Genomic DNA, 23686 nt, shown 5'->3' with positions numbered 1-23686 from the left:
GCATTTATTTTCACCTGGCTCTCTTACTACTGTCTTTGTATCCTTCTTTTATATCACCAAGTACTACAGCTGCTGTGTGGAAAGTGTGGACTCAGGACTAGACGGGGAGGTGTCGACAGGACAATCTATCCACCTGTAGAAGTGGTCGACATTATGAAATAGAGCTAAGATCAGTCCTTAACTACTTGGTTTAGTGGCCATTTATGGTGCTGCCTGCTGATTTCAGAAACACGAGGGCAACCAGTGAAAACGTTTCAGGGAGCCTGTGGGAGGAAAGCGAAATTAAACCTCTGGGAAAAAAAGCAAAGTACGGTTATGTCGTTTATTTCGGCCTGATCTCAGATCTATTGCTCTCAAGTGAGGCTGCAGGGAGCGTGCAGGAGAGAGAACAGACGGGCCACCTCCCTGAAAGGATGGGCGGGGAGTGGGGAAACCCCAGCACTAAGGAAATTCGGTAACTGCCGCTGCTTACCTTGGTGGTGTTTTTTTTTGCTGTGAAGCAGTCGCATCTTTCTCCTCTCCTGCCTCAACATGACACCATGTTTGGGCTCTCTACAAATGTAAAGTATTTCTTCTGATCAATTCCTATCCTTCTTATGAAGTATTTCAATCCTCTCCGCCCTCCAAGGAAGTCTCTCAGACCCTGGTATAAATTCACACTCCCTCAGAGACTGTAACCCACCCCTCTTCTAAACACCCGGCAAAATCCACATTTTCTTCCTGTCGTACCAGTCCTACGTGGAGTCACATGCGGCGCATCTGCCAGGATACACTAAACACTTTGCTAGGAGGGGGCTAATGGCATCAGGGATTTTTCTGGAGCGTCTCTGTGGTCTCAGTCTGGTGTAGCACCTTACCACTGAATCTCTGGAGTGCTTTGCAATGTTTTTTTCCCCTCAAACAGTCACTGTTTTCTACCTTGATTTGTTCTGCACGACCGTCGTTCACCACGTACAACAGCCCTTCCCTGTTGCTCACTGCATGCTCTTCTTCCACCCAAATTCTGCCAGCCTAGAAGCTGACTTTACTCACTTCCCGTTGTTCACTTTCTCTCCTCACCCATGCCTTCTTTCTCTCCTCTTCAAATCCATTTTGGTCTATTGTTTCCATTGCTTTAGAAGTCTAATCGGGGGGTAAGGGATGTTGGGCCAGGCCCTGCTCTTATACCCAGTGTCACACCAGAGGAACTCCCCTGAAGTCAGTGGGTCCATCTGGATTTATAACCAACAAGGGAGAACAGAATCTGACCTCTGGCCTCTTACAGGCCTGTGACGCGCTGCACAGTTCTGCGGTGCTCTACGAATCACCCCATGCTGTACATGCCGGGAGGATCCTGGCCCCAAGAGGATTAGTTTGATGATGATGGTAACTGGGTAGCGAGGCAGCAAGAGGATCATCATCCAGTAAAGTAGACTTCAAAACAGAGCTCTCAGCTTAGGCCCTTCTTCAGCAAACCATTTAAATTGAAATGAAGCCACAAGGCAACATGGTCAAGTGGGCAGAGTACTGGACTGGGACTTGGAAGACTTAGATTCAATTCCTGGCTCTGCCACTGGCCTGCTAAGAGATCTCAGACAAGTCATTTTGCTCTCTCTGCCTCAGTTTCCCCAATTGCAAAACAGGGATAATGGTACTGATCTCTTTTGTAGAGCATTGAGATCTATGGATGAAAAGATCTAGTCTACCATCCTGATGGTACAGGATTTGCAGGGCGATGGAAGGGGCTCCGCAGGGAGCACAGGTTAGGAGTCAGGTGATATTTTTGAAACCCAAACTGAGTTCCTCTGTATTTCACATTTTCACTGCTTATGCACAGCACCAATTTTTTAAGAACTCTCTCCTAATTCTAATAATGGGATCTGCTCAAAAGGAATTTTGTTCAAACTTTCTAAATAACTTTACCTTCCTGCCAACATTAAGCATGGGAAATTTTCAGAAATTTATGAATGCTTGAAAATAGCCACAGACTGAAACCGCACTGCAGTCTTAGCTTGTGAGCATCCTAGTGAACGCCGTAGATGCAAGTGAATTTAATACATCCTCCCGCCACAATTGTACAAGGCGGCTGCACTTTTTAAAATTCAAGTTTATACTGACAAAAGAAAGCATAAGGGCAACATTTAAGTGGTTTGCAGATATCACTAGCAGCCCTACACAGGCTAAAAATACAGGCCAAAATTTTCAAAGCTGGGTGCTTAAAATTAGGATCTTCAATATCAAATTAGGAGACTAAATCTAAATGGCCTAATTTTCAAAAGCACTGAGTGCCCCAAAACCCCAGTGGAAGCAGCTGTAACTTGGGAAAAAAAATCAGGCCATTTTTATTTAGGTGCTGAAATATGACATTAGAAGCCTAACGTTAGGCATCCAGAAATTTTGACCAAAGCCGTGTCTGTGCAATATGGACATGGTTTATTATTTTCAGCACTGATTCGAACATCCCAATCCTGCAGTGGTGCATTTTTTTAAATACACAATTAAAACCAGCTCAACGGAAGAGGGGCAAACCTTGGGTTTTTTTATATTACAGCAAGCCACGTTTCAAAGGCAATTTGCTTTCAGGCAGCACATCCTGTTCCAAAATATTATTTCGTTACAGGACAGCCATGAAGTTACATGTCTGTCTCAGCCATACACGCTGTATGCAATTTGTCAAACGACTGTAGATTTGCTGGTGCTGTAGGGAGCAAAACACACAAAATCCCTGTGCACAGAAACACAAGCTCTTTACACAAAAGCTTTGCAGATTGCTCACGAAAGGCGCTGTTTTGCAACATAAGAGGAAGTTAGTTCTCATTGATAAGGTGTCGGTCGGTAAACCATTTCACCACCAAAAAACTCCAAGAGTAAAAGGGAAATCCCCAGGGTAAGGCACTGCTGAAGCCAATACCAATCATAGAAGAGCTTCTTCACAGATGGAGCCAATCAGGTCACCAGAACACTGGAAAGGAAACTTCTAAAATTTAAAAATATATTCTCTAGTTTGCAACATTGCAGCTAAGGGGCAACCACATTTTATTTTTATATATATAAATAATTACATTTAAAATAGCACCAGTGAGCTCATTTTCTCACAAAGTTTGAGATTTTAGTGCCCAGGACTCCTATTAAAGAGCAGTTTCCGTTTACAGCTAAGCTTTATGCAATGCTGTGAAAAAAGTTACCCAGAAGAAATGGACGGCATTTATCCATCCGCCTATAAAAGGTATATCAGAGCAATTCTGGGATTTCACTGGTCTTTAAGATTCTCAATTTTCATTAAACTACCTGTCCACTCAGAGTAATGGGTTAATAGACAAGATGAGATTATAAGTGAATACTATGAAGGGCGTCTATAGTCAAGTAAATCCAGTTACTGGATTTTGTAAATTGTAACTACAGTAACCCAATCAGGAATCACCCTAACTTTTGACAAACTTTCCTGGGCCATCAAACTGTCTGGATCACTGGAGAGAATCTAGCTGTTCGGTTTGGGTGTAGCTAACTTCTCTAGGCAGGCCGAAAGAACAGCATCCCCTCCAGGAAGTGAATGTCAACTCTTATGGAAAGGAAATCTCTTTTGGTAGCTCTCTATAAGATGCACACAAAAGGAAGAAATTCTAAGGGTAACTCAACTAGCTCACTGAGTTTTACTGCTCGTTTGTTAATTCCTTTGGAAAATAGTCTTTAAAGAACTTCTCTTGCACGTATAAATCATGGTGCTTCTATGGCATAGACAAGGTCCATGTGGAAAAAATAGTGGGTTCATATGTTAACTGTTTCATGTAATATAAGTTCTATTAACACTACGTACAAAATACCTCCCGCCCCCCTTTTCGCATCCATGACTCTGCTACTTGCCTTCATCCCTGCTCCTAAACATCTTCCCTGAAATCGATGAGAAGAAAACCACAAAACCCCTAGGGGCAGATGGCTGAGCTACCTCGAATTGCAGAAGTAACCGGATGGATCCGAGGCAAGGACCAGGGTATCAGGAAGACTCAGTACAATTTCTTAGCTAAACTCTTAATTCTGAATTCACTGTGCTTTGTGGGATTATGACTCTGCAACAGAAGCGTCAGTACCAAGAGCACCTGCCTCAAACGGAATGCAGGGCTGGAGATACAAAGCTCCGTAACTGCCCTCTCCCCCTTTTATAACTCATGACTAATCAATCTCTGGTTGCATAAACCTTTAGTAATTTGGCCTTTCCATTTTCTAATTGCTGTAAGTGGCAAGGAACAGTGTGTGTGTGTGCTGCCCACAAGAATTGGTTTCAGACATTAAGTTTCTGGTAAGCAATAATTTAAGGGTTTTTTCCCCCCTTTTTTTAAATAAAAGGGAAGTACGAAAGGCACATTCTAGCTTAGGCAGTCTGCAAACAGCATCATCTCTCCTTGGCCCTTGTGAAAGATAAAGGGGTCAAACAGGTTAATATTTTGACCTTTGACGTCATAGGCCAAGTCTGTAAAAGGACTCGAAAGCGACAGTGTTGTGCAGGGAACACCTCTGTCTGTTAGCACAACATGTGCACGTGGGTATAGTTACCCACTTTGTTAACCCCTTTTATTCTCGCTGTAAAAGGGTGGAGCCACCCCTTTAAGGGCCAGCCTGGCCTGGTCAATTATCAGACTCAGCTGCGAAGGGAGCTGGTGACTATAAAGGCTAGCAATCGGCTCCCTTGAGGGGGGACTTCAGGATGCAATAGCGTCCTGCAGCAGTCTCTGAGGGAGGAAGCCCTGGGCATCACGGCTGGGTAGAAAGACCCAGCTGGGGGTTTTGTTTGCCTTTTGAGAGTCTGTGGCCATTTGGACAATAAGTGGAGCCCAGAACCAAGAGCTGAAGACTAGCGTGGCGTGGGGATAATTCTTCAGGCTGGCGAGGAAGCCAGCATCTTACACTCTCCTATACTAATAGGTTAAATTCCTGTTACTGTGATCCTCCCTGTAAACGCTGCTCTGTCCACTGACTGGAGCAAGAGCTTTTGATTAACAAGCCTAGCTCTTGGGTAAAAAGCCGGGGCGCTAGAATGGTCCCACTTCCTGTTAAAGATTCAGAGAAGAGTCCAACGGGAAGAGCACCTATTATAACAGATGTCCAGCTCAACTCATGGGCTACATATGGCCAGAGTAGCTTGCTTTGTGGAGGAGTCCAGAGCATTTGGTGGTTATTTGGCTCCTGTTCTCTCTCATATGAAATGGAATTCATTTGCTTAAAAACTGTGCGAGAGTTTCATAAGGCAGCAGAATACCTTTAACGCGCCAGCCTAGTGGGTAGACCTGTTGTCCCCACTAAAGTTCCAAGACTATTGAAGGGAAGTGCTGAAAGGATCCATTAAGATACTGTTCTAAATAATACATGACTAAACCATAGTCGTTCTGTTTAGGCTGGGATTTTCAGGAGCCTGAGAGTCTTTATTCATCTTCTTTTCCCCCAGCCACAAAAAACACCCCAGTCCTTTTCCCCCAGCCACAAAAAACACCCCAGTCCAGACACAAAAATCTTTTCCCTCTCACTTAACCATGAACAATGACAATGAAAAAAATAATAATAATGGTATTTGATTCACTCTGGGTGAGTAGAATTTTGCAAAGACTGCTTTGGTCTTTTCCTTTTAATGTGGCAAAGTCTATGTGAAGAGATCATTGTGTAAAGTTCCACACATACCTACCGCTCAGCTCCTCAACACTGGTTGACTGGCCTCTATTAAGCAGCTTTCATGCGAATACCAGTTAAAGGGATTGCCACTGGGAGCGAAGGAAGCCATAGGAAAACATCACTTTGCAATATACCCTTTGCCACCACCTCTGTCCTCCCTAAGGAAGCTTGTTCTCAGACAGCTTGCACATACTGAACAAACTGCCTTCCTGGTAAGAAATCCACCTGCTGCGGTGGTTGCGTTTGTTGACGGATTTTGAAATCAGAAGGTTTTGTTTGAATCAGACCAATACTCTGTCTAGTCCAGTGTCACATCTCTGTCAGTGACCAGTATCACCTGTTTCCAAGGAAGGTGCAAGAAACTGGGGAGTGGGAGGTTATTGGATAACCTGCTCACCGAGAATGTTTCTTCCTGAGCCCCATGAGTTAGAGGTTGTTTATTCCCTGAAGTACAAGGGTATATATGCACCCTTCCAAAACACTTGTTTTTTTGCTTTCTTAATCCCTGCAACAATAACTCTGGATGACGCTCTCATCGTTCATAAAAAACTAACAGCCCAGAAGCTTTCCACTGATGTACCGGCACATCAGAGTAGCTCAGAAGCGAGGAAGGAATTTTTCAATGGATAACCAGAGCAGAAACATTTTGTTTAGGCAGAAAAAAAAGAGCATTTTAGGAGCCCTCTGTTAGTTTCCTTATGTAAAGTTTGGGAAAACAAACACTTTTTTATAAGACTTCCTACACAGAACGTTCTGTGCATTCAACCCAGCATGTTAAAAGGCAAAGTGACTCATCTTTTCTGATATCAACATACACAACCCCTATTTTGAGCAACTAAAATAAACTGGCTTACTGCAAGCAGGCAGACACAAATCAGCATCCTCGTCCCAGTATGCCAGTCGATTATTTCAGAGGGTATTCTGGCCCCTTTGGTAGGTGCGAACGCAACGCATGATGCTGCATGACATCTGACAGAGACTCACCCCTGGACGCATGCCCTAAAGCCTCTGTACAACTTGCTCAAGTGCCCGAGAGAATATGAAGCTTGTTCTTAGCCACTAGCTGTCACCAGAGTGGTCCTTGCTGCTCAGAGAAGCCTCAGAAGAACTGTCTGCCTTCCAGCCCCCTAGCTGAAGGGATACTTTAACAGAGGCTTTGATGTATGCCCAGTATCTGCTTTTCCTAATCGCTTTTGCTTCACCCACTAATATTCATTTTTAAAGATTTCCAAAATAAGTATTCACACTGCAATGCCCCAGGAGGTACTGCTGCAGTCTAGCCTGCCAGCTTTGGTGAGTCTGTCACTCCCTACACGACATGGATTTAAAGTTACAGTGAATGGTAACCAGCCCTCTCCCCTAAGAGACCAATCTGGAGTACCTCACCAAAGTTCCCATTATAATTTGATGGGATCTCTTTCATTAAGTATACTCCTTCGTGGCCAAGCATTTTCCTGTCGGTCCCTTGGATGGCTGTCTAAGTCAGCATTCACTGTCACAGCAAATCGACCAGACAACTCTTTAATGGCAAAGTTATAACACAAAAGGAGCCGGTGTGGAGTAGTGGACAGACAACTGGACTGGGAATCAGAAGATGAGAGTTCTAGCCACTGACCGGCTGTGTGACCTCGGGGCTTAGTCACTTCCCCTTTGTCTGTTTTGTCTACTTCGACGGTAAGCTTGTGAGAGTAAGGACGGTGTCTGTCAAGCATTTAATACAACAGGGCCCTGAGGTGGGACCTCTAGGCACTATCATAATACAAATAATAACGCAACAAAAGTCACAGGCTTGTCTGATAGTGCCTAACACTAGCAGGGATTTCAGCTCAGTTGAAGGTTGCATACAGCCCTCTTTGTACTAAAGATGTAACAAAGGGCAAAATTTGCTTTAGAATTTCCATCTGCAAACTCAGTCAAGTCCCACCTGTCTTTCTTCTTCAAGGCGTAATCTCTCCTCTTCTTTCCGCCTTTCCTCCTCTCTCTTTGACTCGAGTTTTTTCCGTTCCTCACGCTCTACTTCTTCAGCCTAAAAAAAAGGCAATAAATTATTCTCTCTCAATCTTTGGTTTCATAATTTACGAGCATCAGTTATCTCTCATCAGTTTCCTGGACTCTTGTGTCCAGAAATACACAACTGATATTTTTAAAAAGAGAAGCTATTTTAGTTTGTCATCATCATCAGGGTTTTCCGTTTGTTTGAATTTTAGTATTTCCACTAAGTTTATAAATGATCCCTATGGAGATTTAAAATATCAGTTTCCTTGTCGACGTTTTCACCTCCACTGAATGCATGTATTAGCTTGTTTTTGTAGCTTTGCTATTGAATACTGTGATGAAACCATTGACTTTTCCCTTCACTTTAAATCTAAAACAACCAAACTGCAAATGTAAAACTTTTATGTTTTATAATGTACCTTGAATTTTGTTCTTATTAATCTGAATGGCATCCTTTAAAGGATTCATACAATGAAAGCACATTTAAATTATTTTAGTTAAAAATAGAAAAATTGCTCTCCTAGATAAAGAATGGAAATCTTACTATTAGGAAGATTAAATTTAACTTAACACAAGAACCCCGCCCCGCAAAATAACCAGCCACTATACCCAATACACACACATTGTTCCAAGGAGAAAAAAAATAATTCAAAATGGATGGTTTAGATTATTGCTTGAAATATCAAGATATTTCTTTATTATTTTCTCTTTCTCCCCATTCCAGAAAATACTTGATCTAATCTGTGTTTTTTAAATTAAATAGCCAGGAGACTCATCCTCACTGACAATGTGCCACCTGGAACGTTTCAGCTTAACTGTCAGGTGTTTTGAGTTATCTGCGTGGAAAAAAAAAAAAAAAGAAAGAAAATCAGCTTGTTTGAAAATGGAACAAAGGATTTCTCCTCTGCCCTCCCCCACCCTTTATTTAACTCAGTGGTTTCCAACCTTTTTTCATTTGCGGACCCCTAAACATTTTCAAATGGAGGTGCAGACCCCTTTGGAAATCTTAGTCTGTGGGTCCCCTGGGGTCTGTGGACCACAGGTTGAAAACCACGGCTCTAATTCCGAAGTAACTTAATTGATTTTGCTCAAACTTTCCATAAAAGAGCAAGCTTGGAAAGTAAAAACCCAAAATGGCTAAAGTTATGAGCAAGGGAAGACAGGATCGTAATGGAAGACTATACAGAATCATGTAGTATTTGCTACGATATATGCTATCTATAGCACTTATCAGCACAGCAAGCTGAGGTAAATTTAATCCCTGAGTGTAAGATCTGGGCACCACTTTATTTCTTAAAGCAGGGCTTATGTGGGATTTTGAGTGGCTTTGTGTTGATCCTGTGCAGAGGTCAATTTCAGCTCAACAGACTAGTTTAACTCTCTTATTATTACTTTGTTCACTCTGTACTGTGGCGAGCGTCTTTTCTGTTACGCAAAAGTCTGTTGCAGTTACATCAAGTTTTTGCAAACCATACTCCAGGTTACAGAGATTGCAGGCCAGTAAAGTAGAACAGGAAAAAGAAATTAACGTATAAAAACTTGAGTCATATACTAATGTGCTTTAGGAGGGTTTGCTGTTGCTGATTAGTTACCCCTGGACTTACAGCAGTTAAACAAGTGTAATTGAAAAATCCAGAGTGTTTCAACTGGTAATTTAATATGCAGAGCTAGTGTGACGTTGCACCCCATAATGCTTTATAGAAATATGCTTATGAGTGTAGATATGACATAACTGGAATATGTTTTATGCTAGATATGCCATGTAACATATATTTGCAAAGGTTATGTTCTTCTGCATGTATTCATCCTATTCGTATGCATGTATCATTTTTATATATGAAATTATGAGCATTGGCTCTATGCTTGTATTTAAAGTGTTTGCTGTAGAAAGCACCTACGGAAGATTTGGTCAACATCGTGTGAAGGGGTTATTCAAGTAAATGGAAGTACTTGGCTAACAATGGACCTTGATAGACGTCAATCCATATCTGAGCTTTCCTGGGAACTTCCTGTAGATAACTGAGTCATGCATGGACATGTGACTTGCCCATGTGACTTCAAAACTCCATCTTGTCGCTGTGATTCTACACAGGGGGAGAGAGGGGTCTCCACCCACAAGAGAGAGACTATACAAGCCCCTGGCGAACCCCTTCATTTGGTCTTCAGCTGGCTCAGGAGATACCCTCTCCACCCCAAAGAGATGCCTGAAAGAAACTGGAACAAAGGACAGTAACTATGGAGGTGTGAGAGTTTGCTGGACCCAGACTAGGAGGAAGGCTAGTCTGTAAAAGAAGCTTATTGGAACATCTCTGAGGGTGAGATTTACCTGCATTTAGTTTCTTATTGTATTAGGCTTAGACTTGCGTGTTTTTGTTTTATTTTGCTTGGTAATTTATTTTGTTCTGTTTACTTGGAACCACTTACATCCTACCTTTTATATTTAATAAAATCACTTTTACTTATTAATTAACCCAGAGTAAGTATTAGTGCCGGGGGGGGGGGGGGGGGAGGGGAGAAGGGCAAACAGCTGTGCATCTCTCTATCAGTGTTAGAGGGCAAACAATTTATGAGTTTACTCTGTATAAAACAAAAGAGATTTATTTGGGGTTTGGACCCTATTGGGAGCTGGGTATCTGAGTGCTGGAGACAGGAGCACTTCTTAAGCAGTTTTCAGTTAAGCCTGCAGCTTGTGGGGGATGTGGTTCAGACTTGGATCTGTGTTTGCAGCAGGCAAGTGTGTCTGGCTCAAACAGGGCAAGGTACCGAAGTCCCAAGCTGCCAAGGAAAACGGGCTCAGAGGTAGTCCCAGCACATAGGTGGCAGATCCCAAGGGAGTTTCTGTGACCCAACCCGCCCCAGCTAGAATTTAGGAAACGGATGAATATTCATAGCAAAGAGATGTCTGGTTTCTAGGTTTTTTGTTTGCTCTCTGTTGAATTCTGGCCTAAGGACTGAATGCTCAGCTCCTACACACTTCAATGGGCTTTGCAAGGACACAGCTTGCCTATGTCACCAAATCATCATCATCCAATCCCCAAGGAACAACTGGGCAAGGCTGTGCATGGAGAACCAGCACAGTGGTTGGTGTAGGAAGCGGAACCCTCCCCCTACAGGTGAGCATGGAGCACTGCACAGACATTCCATAACTGCTACTACAGACTTGAGGCTGTAGTAAGGGCAAGCCCTATGCTCCCTTTTCGGGGGTTTTGGAAACAGCCTGCCAGCCCGCAAGGTTTCTTGTGTGGTGCTGCAGGGACGGGCACCACAGAGAGGGTCGTCTTACATTTCAATTCACTTTGCACTATGCTTGGGGCACAGAAACTTCTGCACCGCAAAACTGATATAATTTGGGCTGGGGATGCCTAAGTAAGGGGACGTGTGACTCAGACTAGTGAAAATGGTCACTGTTGTCAATGGGCCAATACAAAATGTGCAATCACAGATGTCAGCCGCTCTTCCAGAACTCCAGATGATGGATTGGAGGGGAAAGGGGGACTGGGCTTCCGAGACAAAGTGGGTATTTTTCGATAAAACTCTCAGCTTTTGTGACCAAAGAACAACTCCTGCCTTCTCTAGGTCAGTATCACCTGCCCTTTGCTTTGTGCTTTAAACATAGCAGGAAACACTCACCTCTCTCTGGGCTTTTCTGGCTTGTTTCTCTTCTAATTTCCTCTGTTTCTTTGCTCCGATTTTCCCAGACGACTGAAATTCTGCAGCCTCATCTCCATCATCTTCCTCTGCAACATTGCATTAGAAAGGGACAAAGAACATTTAGAGCTCTCAGGAAGTTGGATTCCCTGCTTCTGAAGAGAGATGAGCTGCAGATGAGAAGACAGCCAAAGATCTGACAAAAGCCAATAAAAAGGGGGGGAAAGACATTCACAAGAGGCTGCCAAACCACAGAATAGATTTACACGGTAGGCACATATATGGTGAAGTCAGAGGTAAACTTTACTGGATCCTTTGAAGAAAGGCTGTTTATCATCAACATTTCCTGCTTTCCACCGTTAAACGTAATTTTCATTACATATGAACAAAGTCACGTATCACACACACTTAGATTTACAATTTAACACCTAGCTGTAGGGATTTTGTTTTCCTGTTACCTTCAAGCCTAGTGCAACAATTATGTAAATTTTAAAGATGGCATTTAGAGGTTTTCTGTCCATCAGTAATCTACACTGCTTGAGCCAGTGTTGTCAACTCTTGTAATTTTGCTTCCAGTCTTGCAATATTTGCCTTAATGTTTTATTTTTTTAAACAAAGCCCAAGTTCCCAGAGTCATCTCAGTTTTCATTTTAAAAAGTTTCTAGCCTACATGGTTGCAGGGGAAAAACCGCTCCCCAAAACATGACCCAAGTGCATCCTGATGGCTCAGAAACCAGAACACTTCCATCTTATTAAAAAAAAAGCAAGCCCAGGGGATTTTATATATAATCATAACTTTTGGGGCCCAACTCAAGATTTTTGAATACTTGGAATTGGCAATATTATGAAAGTCACTACACTGAAACGTGAAGGGTTTTGATTGCAGTGTGTTTTCAATGAGGGACCCTTTTCCCCCAGGGAATTTACTTCCTGCTCTGACAGAGCCGAAGTCTGCTGGCCTTTAGGGCACGGGGCAAGGCCCAGATTTCCTCAGGCATTTGCTAGAGGGGATGTTTGGGTGGCTGAGGGATTGGGTACCCTTCTCCTTTGACAGGATTCGGTTTTGAACGTGTATCCCGCAGCATGTTAGAGACAGCCCGTTTCACAACTGAAACACATACTACTATAGATAGACTACTGAAAGTAGATGCCTTCTCTACTGGATTTGTTTTCTGCAAATTATTCTCAAACTATACCCCTGTTCGCTCGCTCTGGAAGGAAATAAACACGAGGCAGACTTCTCAGCCCAGGTTTCAGTAAGAGTGAAATCATACTAGCCAGATGTTCAGAAGGGTTCCCCCTCCCTCCCCCACACAGAAAGCACAAGGCCCACTCATATTTTATATAGTAACATTTCAGAAGCTGCTGCAAACTGGATCACGTGGCAATATCAAAGTCAGCGACGCATCACCAGACGCCCCGGATGGAATTACACCCTTCTAATTCACAATTCTCTAGGAGTCACCACATGCATGGCTGCTGCTTTCCAGAAGCAAATAAAAAAAACACAGTCCCTGCCCTAAAAGGCTTGCATAGAGTCATCAGATCTAAATTTCTTACTGGCTCCTCAGGGCTTGTCTGCATACGGGATATTTGTACCCGGGTTTGGCTCTCAGTCTAGCAAGAGAATAAATTTTTATTCTGGTTAAGAAGTCTAACTGAAATTTGGAGTCTAGAGGAATAGTAGTATTGAGGTAAAATATATACAAAATTGTTAATTGTGAGTATGCTTTCTATGTTCACGTTAGTTGTTTAGTGATGAACGACAGAAGATGCTGTTTGAACACTTGTCGGGGACTGACAAAATAAGTCCCTGACCTCTGACCATTAACATTTTCCTCCCCCCGGTATGAAGTGTCTGATGAGATCCCACAAGACCCACTTCCTCAAGACATCAGCACATTTCTTTGAATATGCAGTTGCTAGAAATGCACCACGTCTCTCTTTAGACATTTTTGTTGGGCCCATGATTCAGCAAAGCGCTTCAAGTTAACAACGTGCCCAAGTATGTGCTTAATAGGACTTAAGTACATGCTGAAGTACTTTGCTGAGTTACAGCCTTCATCATTAAAGTGGTAGAATAGATGTTCAATGTAGCGTCGCGTTTGAGATTTTACACACAGCTATTACCATCACAGCACTACGGCTTAGTCACGCTGCACCTATTCAGGCATGTACAGCAACAGACAAAGGTGTTTGTGCGCAAAAGGGACAGAGATTATTGCTGATGTAGGGGTCACACATTTTTGAACTTCCCAGATGTACAGGCAAAATTTTAAGAATGTTTCTTGATCATGTTTGGTTTGGGGTTGTGGGTTTTTTTTTTTTTTTGCATTTAATCTACACACACTGTAGATATGCCCCCTTTTCAAATAGCCTTTTAGTAATACAGTCATCAGCATTCAGACGGACTTAATGAGAGAATCATCAGCACTTCTTTGTATTCCTCTAACAACTGTCTTTTGCTGTTGGGCTCTGGGTTTGTAGATTAGGAACCAAATTCTGCTCTAAAAACAGGAGTACTTGTGGCACCTTAGAGACTAACATATGCATCCGAAGAAGTGGGCTGTAGTCCACGAAAGCTTATGCTCTAATAAATTTGTTAGTCTCTAAGGTGCCACAAGTACTCCTGTTTTTTTTGCGGATACAGACTAACACGGCTGCTACTCTGAAATTCTGCTCTGTTTCACTGATGTAAATGATAAGTCCACTGAAGTAAACTGTTTTATATTGGTGAATCCTGAAGCAGAATCCAGCCTCACAGCTTCACTTCTGACTACGTAGACTATCAGTGAAGAGTAGGGGGCCATCTTTTTGTTATGTATTTGTACAGTGCCTAGCACAATGGGACCCTGATCCATGACTGGGGCTCCCAGAAACAACTGCAATACAAATGATAATGAACACATGAAGCAACTAAGATATTGCCTTCAGAAATCCATCCAACCCTGATTACATCGGAATCTTTGTTACACATGGCCACTGACAGGGACAAATCAATCCACCATATGGAAAAGCATGGGCAATAAGATGACTAACATGACAATCATGCAAGCCACTTTTTTTTTTTTATAAATAAAAAGATTTATCAGTGAGCCATTTTAGAACTCAAACAAGATGCTGGCCTATTAATCTGCAGCCACAAAACCAGCCTACACTGATGACAGCCAAGTGCAGTACGTAAAGGCCACAGGCTCCTTCGAGAAGGGGTCGAACCACTTGAAATTCCTTTTCTGAACAAGCGCATATGATATAACTGAGAAACCACACACACTTACCTCCTTCGCTCATGTCTGGGCTTGAAATGTCTCAAGGGCAAAAATGGCCAGTGCTAAACCACGTCACTTTATTTACTGATGTCAAGAAAATCTAGATTGCTATAAAAATGCAGCCTGATGACAAATTCAGGTCAAAAGGTGTACTATTTACAGGTGCTTTTCTAATGAAGAATATGGTAGTCATGGAAAGCACAGTACAAAGTTTAACTGTGCACCGAAGAGGTTTTACGGTGTTTTATTTCGCTTAAACTAAAAGCGCAGTCCAATGACTACATCTATTAATAGAGCTCTAAACAGTTCCTGCCTCACAGGAGTTTGTGAGTAGGGTGACCAGATGTCCCGATTTTATAGGGACAGTCCCGATATTTGGGGCTTTTTCTTATATAGGCTCCTATTACCCTCCACCCCCGTTCCGATTTTTCACACTTGCTGTCTGGTCACCCTATTTGTTCTAAACACGTTAATGATGCCTCACAATGTAGGTAGGTATCCGTGGATGCATGGCACTATTGTGAGATGTATTTATTAGTTAGTAGTCAGGCAGATTGATAGATTCCTAGGCCAGAAGGGACCATTGACAGTGGTCATCTAGTCTGACCTCCTGCATTACACAGGCCAGAGAACCGCCCCAAAATAATTCCTAGCACAGATCTTTTAGAAAAACATCCAATCTTGATTTAAAAATGGTCAGCGATTCACTGCAGGTTGACCTTCCAAGTAAAATAGTGCACAACTTCCCAATTTACCACCTTAAAATAAATTTAGTCATCCCATGAAGGTGTACGTAGGATCCACTATTTAATGAGCATTACAAAACAATAAGAGGATTTAAAGTAAATTCAAAGCACAGCATTATTCAAGATGAATTTTATGTCGGCGCTGTTTCAGATGTCAAAATTATGAACAGCTGCAGATTTAAATGCTACACAAATCAGTCCTGTGCATTTTAAAAGACAAACTGATTTAAACAAACAAACAAAAACACTGTAAGGGCCCCAACTTGCAGTTTCTGTGGTCTTCCTGCAGCAGTTGACAACTAAGCAGCTAAATCATCCAGCAAGCTTTAAGCATTTGATACTTTCTGGGGGAAGCATACCATGCTGAGCTCCAGATCTCAGGAGGTAAGTAAAGGAACTGCATGTCAACTATTACCTTTTAATCTGCTATGTTTAAATTGGGATTTTTATTTCCTTATATTTGAAAAGCTACATTGTCCTGGTGCTCAGTGGCACGCCTTGCTGTGCCAGCATTTCTCTGGGGGCTCTACTGGTTTCTGCAGATTTGATTTCAGGTAGAGAGGCACAAGGATAACTTTCCAGATGTGACCCAATGCAAACTGAGTTTTGTCTTCCTGAGTCTGCAGACAGACAAAGAAACAGTAGCACAGAGAGGTGAGCCCATAGATCCCAAATGCTGATGTTTTCCATGGTTTTGGGGCTAGGGCACTGGAGTGAGAGTCAGGAGACTTCTGCCACTGGCCTGCTGTGAACCCTGGAAAAGACATTTCACCTCTCTGTGCCTGTTTTCCCTCTCACCCTTGTCCGGCTTGTCTTTGTTTAGATTGGGGAAGGGAGCGTCTTTCACTACACGTTTGTACAGCATCTAGCACAATGAGGCTCTAATCTCATTTGAGGTGCCTGTCTTACAATTAATAAGCAGCAGCAATTATTCTCCAGATAAGCGGAGGGTCCTGTGGCATATACAACAAGAATGATCTTATTGCTGTAACACTCAGAGGGCCCAGCCCCCGTGTGCAAGGCGCTGTATGGTTTTGTGTGCATTCTTGGGGGATTTTGGTCATTTTACTAAGAATCAAGGCCTCAGAAGGTTTGAGTAAACCCATAGGAGGCTAGATATTTTTCTGAACGTGCCAAAGAAAATTAAAGCGCCCAGAAAGTTAACTACTTCACTGCTGAGCATTTTAGCAGCAACAAGCCACTACTCTGGGCTTGCAGACCCAGCTTCAGTACAGGGCTGCCACTCAATCTGATGTCGGAATAAAAGCTTTCAGCAAAACCATTAAACTCTAAAAACAATCAGACTCCACCAGAGATATGAGCTTTGGTGAATCAGTGAAAGTCAGAGCCAGCAAAGGCCACCTCCACCTGAATCAACTAAAGAGATTTCAAAGCTGGTTTCAGCTAATGCCATTTCCGAGCCATGCAATCTCCCTCTCAAACCCTGAGCCTTGCAAACTCACATTCTTACTTGAAATTCCGGCTTTGTTCTTTATGAGGCACAGAAAGGCTCAGTGACTGGCCCAAATTCACACAGGAGGTCTGTGGTGGAGCATGGAATTGAATCCAGGTCTCCCAAGCCCTAAGTTATGGCCCAATGGTTAGGGCACTCCTTCCTCTCTACGCTACCACGCCCCCAACTTATCAATATTTCAAACATAAACATGGAGCATTCAGTACCTAACCATAAGTTTATTCATTATCTTCACTGTTGTAATGCCAGCCCCAGGAAGGTCCCCAACAGTTGCCCATCTTGCTATGTTATGCCTAACTTAGACTGAAAGCCCCCCAGAGCACGAGCTTGGTCATCTGTTTGTCCAGCACCATGTAGATCTATGTAACTAGTATTAATAGCAGCAGCAGCAGCACCACCACCACCACCGTGGTCTGGAGCAGCAACATCTACCAGTCCAAGACACTTTTCTGAGCCAATTTAGAAATAAGGAGGTTAGCAATTAGCTCACTGGGTTCACTCATTTTGAGAACCACTCTGTCAGAAGTCTGTCCCACCATTTTGATCCGAGCTGGTTATGAATAGACATGGTTACTCTCAGAAGAGATGACCTTCTTTAAGTAGTCAACTAACCACTGACAATTTTACTCAGCAGGTGGAGCCCGCGTGGGACACTTGGCTAACAGGCCTGCCTGCATGACCTGCCACAGCCCACACGGAACCCTTGAATAAGGAGCCCGCCTACACACGGGGGGGTCAAGGCTCTGTGGGGAAACCGTTGGCGTGAGGCGTTTCAGCCCTGTTTTCTGTGCCAATCTGCTAGTTATTCAGATGTCCTGACCCACCCCAACTGCAGGAAGAAGCACCCACAAAAAGAGATTTCAACTTGATTTAGCTTTACTTGCTAAGGATGGGTATTTTACACCCCCCCAAAAATAATCATTTTCCATCTCTCTTTCTATTAACTATTCCTCCCCCGCACACCCTCAATATCTAGCTATCAGGTCCAGTAAATAAAATTAAGCCTTCATCTAACTTATTTCAATAGCTTGTTATAAGCACCCATAGAGATTAAAATACAAATTGAACAGGCTGGACACAAACATCAAGAAATGACAACTAAAAGCTAGCAACAGGAATCCTGTTCCTAGCACCATTCGGTAAATTGGAGACCATTCAGAGAAGAGCCACAAGAATAATTAAATTATTAGAAAACATGCCTTATAGTGAGACTCCAGGGAGCCCAATCTCTTTAGCTTAACAAACAGAAGGTTACGGGGTGACTTGATTACAGTCTATAAGTACCTACCTGGGGAACAGATATTAGCTCTTCCCATCTAGAAGAGAAAGATATAACAAGAGCCAATGATTGGTGAAGCTAGCCTGGAAATAAGGTGCATGTTTTTAACAGTGAAGGTAATCAGTCATTGGAAGGATTTACCAAGGGTCATGGTGGACTCTGTCATTGGCAATTTTTAAATCAAGATCTTAAAAAAAAAAAAAAAAAAAAAAAAATATAATTCTCTAGTTCAAACAAGAGTTATTTCAGGAAGTTCCATAGCCTGTGTTATACAGGAGGTCAGACCAGATGATTTAATCTTCTGAGTTAATTCTACAGGAGAAGACTTCAGTCCTGAAGTGATACAGCAATTCAGTGGAGTCAGCAAAAGTACAGGGTCACCCTTCTTCCCTCCAAGGGGTCTTATCCTAGCAAGGAAATTTAATGGTAAGATGGAAAAAATCCTCACGACCCACATCCAGTGTCTGAACAAAAGCTACATAAGGCCCAGGTCTGCTGGCGTTACTTCGTACCAGTCTCCTAGGACAAATCCGATATTGCCACCAGAAGGATCATCCTACATAGGGGGATCCTCTGGTGACTGGAGCGACTCCTACGTCAATGCGTTCTCAGCTCTCAACATAAGGGAGTATTTGGGGAGAAAGGGAACTTTGGCAGCTGGTGTAACTAGTTTTAAGTCTGCTTCAACCTGTGTCAGGAACCAGGCCAGCGCAGAACCAGGCCCAGGCCCAGGCAACTGAAAACAAAGCTCTGCTCAGCCGGACCAAAGCATCTGAACCATAATACAAGTCCAAAATAGAAAAGAGACAGAGGAGCAGCTTATTTTTAAGCACACATCAACTGAAATCCTGGATGCCTACAGCCCTGCAACTGATCTAAAGGCAGCCCGCAGAAGAGAGCAGCAAGTCCACAAAAAGTGGTTGCAAGTCCAGCCGCTGTATGGTTTCCGGTGCCTGTGCTCTCTCTATGAGGCATTAGCACTGTGTGTCAGTGCTCAGGTACTCGAGAGGGTGTACCAGCAGCACAAGATAGAGGTGAGAGAAGGGACACCCAGGGAAAAAAGGAGTTGTCTTAATAGGCTATAGACTGTAGAAACAAGTAAACAGATGTCAATACAAAGACAACTTTATATAAGGGCTAAGTCACTTGCCTTTGATGTGCACTGAGCCACAAAAGAATTTATATGGGCTGATGACATGTATTCTTTCACTGCTAATGTGCAAACTAACATAAGCAGCTGTGCTTTGATAGCTTCACATTTGGCTCCTCAGGATAAAGTCTGAGTGGCCCAGGCTTCAGACATCAAAAGACTTTTAGATTTCACTGTCTTTTAAGCGTGCCAGCACATCAAAAGAAACAGCAAAGTTCAGACCCTGTCAATCTCCCATGTGTGACACAGCTAAATATAATTAGCTTAGATGGCACATTTACCCACCAAAGCAAATGCAAACATCTACTAAAAACAGCAGGAAAATAAAAGCTGGTAAAGTGTGATTCTCTCCAAGACAAAGCATCATGCCGCGCCATGTTATCTCTCACTGACTGCCAATCAAACAGGATCTGTTTATCAATGACAAGATTCCCCTTCCTCCCAGTACGATACTGTATCATCCAGTGCTGCAATCTCAAGCAAAGCAGGGTCTACCCTGACCAGCACTTGGACGGGAGCCCTACAAACTCAACCTAGGATCGGAGAGTCAAGCTCGGTGAACAACGCTGTTCATGTTGCAAGCCGGAGAAGCATCCAACTCATTCACCCGTAGCTGTACTGGCTCTGCAGAGCTAATGGGTATGGAGTCACAAAAAGGAAGTTTGGCTAGAAAAGTCAGCAAACAGCATTTACAGGGAATAAAAAGGTGTTACTTATAGGCACTTTCCTGACCATAACCACACTAAGATAACGTGGTTACTAACTCAAGATGCAAAACAAAATTACGGGACTCTGTCCACAGTGACCTACAACCACACCTCACAGTGTTCCAATCTGAAGCTAAGCAGGGTCTGCTCTGATCAGTATTTGGATGGGAGCCCACCAAGGAAAACCCAGATGCTGCAGGAAGCGGAGTTGGTGATTTAGGAGGTGGTGTTCTTTCCCCTAAGACAGCACTAAACCAATGCTTTGTGCTGCTGAGGCAGGGTATAAACACCAATTCTGTTTGTACCCTAAGACCCCTTTGCACTTTCGACAGGGTCGAGCTGTTAGCCCCAGTGAAAGTGGTCACATATGTTCTGCCTTTCTACTAATTTCCCCTCGTCGTTTCAAACTGAGGGAGAAAAAAAACAGTATTCTTCATCCTCCTCCTAGAAACAGTGTCGCATTGCTGGCACAGAATGGCTGCCACAATCCATCACAGAAGCAGCTGCATTTCAGTGATGGGCAAATGACTTCCAGTGATATGAGGTCTAACCCACTGGAGGAAGTCGTGTGTAAATTTATCTTCAGATTATTAGGACACTAAGTCAGGTCAGTTTCAGGCTATGCAGCTGGACAGGACATTCTGGGAACTTACCTTGTACCTAACCCAAGCCAAGATCATCTGCTAGCCCAATCCGTTTTTAAAAGCGGAGCTGAATCAGAAGTTACCTTCCATCCCATCTTCTGCCTGTTGTGCTCTCCTCTGGGCCAGCATCCTGCTGCCCATGTTCCTTCGGCGTCTGGGCATCCCTTCTCCCCGCTCATCGGTGTGAGGCCGAGGCCTGGCCACCACGGCTGCCACATTTCGCTGGTGTTCCTCGTCAGCTGGAAAAGGGGAACATTTTAAATCAGAGGTTTAATATTGATCTGTTGCAGTCAGCCCATCGCAAGAGTGAAAGGAGCTAGCTGGCTGGCAATTAGAGATACGCTAGCAGTTGGGATGGTTTGCAATGTTTAGATCAGGTATCTTTCCCACAGAGAGAACGTCATTCCTTCCCGCCGCCCCCTTATGATGATGATGTTTCTGTACGGTAGCACCTACATGCTGGCTCTTCCCTGACATCCAAGAAGGGTGGCCCAAGGATCTGACAATTAGGCAGAAGTAGGGAGAAAAGGAGCAGAAACAACAATAGGCAAATTATATCTAAATCATCATGATTAATCTATGCTGGAGGTAGGCAAACACAGCATTTGGAAAACCCCACCCTTAAATTTGCTGGGTTAGATTTTTAAAGGCACTTGGGTACCCAGTGGGATTTTCAAAAGCACCTAAGGCTCCTAACTCCCATTGATCCCACCAGACACCTCTCTGCACCTTTAGGTATTTAGGCACCTAAGGTCCATTGAAATCAATGCAAGTTAGGAGTCAGAATACCCTGGAGGATCGGGGCCCTAAATGCCTTTAAAAACCTGGCCTTCTGGGTCTCAGGTCCCCACCAGTAAAACAGGGATGATTCTTATCTGTCTTGTTTATTTAGACTCTAGTCTCTTAGGAGCAGGGACAGTCTCCGGGGGGGGGGGGGGGGTGGGAAGGGGGTGACTTACACAATGTCCCTCCAAGTTGACTGTGGTCTCTAGGCACTACTGTTAAAAGAGTGGAAGATGGCATAAGAAGGGTCTATGGACAGGCACTTCAAATACTGTTGTGACCATGAACTAGCTCTAGATGAGGAGGCTCTATCATTCTATCATGGGCCCACGGCTCTTGGAACTTTCCGGGGGGGGGGGGGGGGGAAAGGACCCTTTGTGCTGAATTTCCGTTTTTCAGCCCAATAAGTGATTTTTTAAAAATATATATTCTTCTCTCCTCGCATCTGGTAGGAGAATCAGTTCAGTCCTTTCTGAACGTGGGACCCAAAAGTGTTTTTCTTCCTTTCAGATGATTCAGATCTTTTTGTTTTTTTGCACTTCAGCTATTCAGACCTGACGTCATCTGGCCTGTTCAAACCTGCGAACGTGTGTGTGTGTGTATTTTTCACTTATTGCTGCACCTGGAAAACTCTGTTGACAAATAAGGACTACAGATCACAATCTGTGCATGCAGTGTTGCCTCATTTTCCCATGCTGACTTCAGCGCAGTTATCCTCAGAATAGACAAGTACGGAAGTGGGTGCCGGTGGATCAAAGTTAGCAAGAGGTACAAGCTACCTATATCATGTTTCAAGGATACAACCATGCTTGAGTCCATCTACCTACTCATAAAGGTTACAAATCACAGATGAAGAGTATGTAACAGAGTGATGTAGCTTTCTCCAGTCCCCCCACAACCTTCCTGTCCCCTGACTATTGGCTGATTTGTCAAACATCCACAGCATCAAATTTATACTTGTGTCGCCTATGTAATTCCACCCCTACCTACTCATCCAGACACGTCTCATCCCATCCCCTCTGCTGCTCCAGCAATGCCACCCTTCACGACCTGCTTCATCCACTTGTCCCCTAAGTGTCTCCATGACTTTCTGCATGCTGCCACCTACGTGTGGAGCATTCTGGAGCACTCTGGACCTGAGCCAGCAAAGCACTTAAGAACATGGTTCACTTTAGCGTGCGAATGGTCTCGCGGAAGTCTTAACTTTAAGCATGTGAGGGGACTACTCACATGCTTAAGTTAAGCATGTGCATAAGTTCTTGGTTGGCTTGGGGCCAGTGTGGCCAGCAGCTTGCAGGACTGAGCTCAGAATGCCCTCCACACACTGCTCTGCCATGTCACTACCCCCTCCTCTGTGAAACCCATGCTAAAAACTCACTTCTATTGTGGTGCCACCATAGGAGAATAATATTCACTACGACATCCTTGAGGAAGTCACTGCCATATGCTCAGGCAGTAACCCTCATCCTCCTCAGGGATAGCTCAGTGGTTTGAGCATTGGCTTGCTAAACCCAGGGTTGTGTGTCCTCACTCATTCATCTCCTTCTGTTTGGCACCCTCGTTTATTGTATCATGTCTAAAATTTTGAGAGTAAGCTCGTTAGGGCAGGGAATGTGTCTTATCTTCTGTGACATGACTACATGCTTCTGAGAGCTATAAAATAATTCAATGAAATACAGTATACTACAAATATTTATCATGGCGTTTTGTAACTATTATTAAAAACTCTGAGAAGTGTTTTGGGATACAGTGCGTATGGAGGCACTATACAAAATACATATATGGTATTTCTTAGCCTCTTAAAAAACATCCCACCCTTCAAGGCTTGGTATCCTTTAATCTAAACGGATTCAACATGCCTGTCAAATTTTAAAGACATCCCAGCATAGCGCATCAGTTGGGAAATTCTAGTGCTCATTTATTTCGTGTAATAAAAAAAATACCCAGAACACAATTCCTGAGAAGCAGAGACCGTTATACATTTCGTGAGAAATAAATCTATTTATAAAGTGTGTGTTCATTTCAAACCTGGCTCGCAGCCCTCACAAGGACAAATGTGTGAACCCAGTGACCGCATCACCTTGACTCAAATCACATGGTTAGTCTCCAAATCTATCAGTGTTAATCCAGCAAAGAAAGCAGTATTAAAAAAAACCCCAAAAAACAAAAAAAAACCCAGAAAACTAATGTTCTCATGGCCACTAAATGCCCAGAGTCACTGACCTGTATTGCTTGTCTATTTAGATGACCAGATGGGGCCTTATCAATCCCAGCTTTGTTCAGAGCAGAGCACACTATAAACCCTGAGCAAAATATAATAATGCATAACAAATTGCCCCAATTAAAGGACAACA

General features: G+C 43.3%; 1 protein-coding gene across 1 annotated transcript in view; it reads right to left on the bottom strand.

The window, feature by feature from the left end:
- The window catches only part of DDRGK1 (DDRGK domain containing 1), a 45501-nt gene that overhangs the window by 15524 nt on the left and 6291 nt on the right, over nucleotides 1-23686 (bottom strand). Inside the window, exons 2-4 of the mRNA XM_054029570.1 lie at nucleotides 20633-20788; nucleotides 11263-11369; nucleotides 7562-7663 (exon numbers count right to left, since the gene is read on the bottom strand). Of these exons, the coding sequence (XP_053885545.1) occupies nucleotides 7562-7663; nucleotides 11263-11369; nucleotides 20633-20788 (365 nt within the window). The remainder of the gene's footprint in view (nucleotides 1-7561; nucleotides 7664-11262; nucleotides 11370-20632; nucleotides 20789-23686) is intronic.

Source organism: Malaclemys terrapin, chromosome 5 (assembly GCF_027887155.1).
Source record: "Malaclemys terrapin pileata isolate rMalTer1 chromosome 5, rMalTer1.hap1, whole genome shotgun sequence".
Classification (NCBI taxonomy): domain Eukaryota; kingdom Metazoa; phylum Chordata; order Testudines; family Emydidae; genus Malaclemys; species Malaclemys terrapin.
Note: the sequence above shows the minus strand (reverse complement) of the source record. Positions and strands in the feature narration are given on the sequence as shown.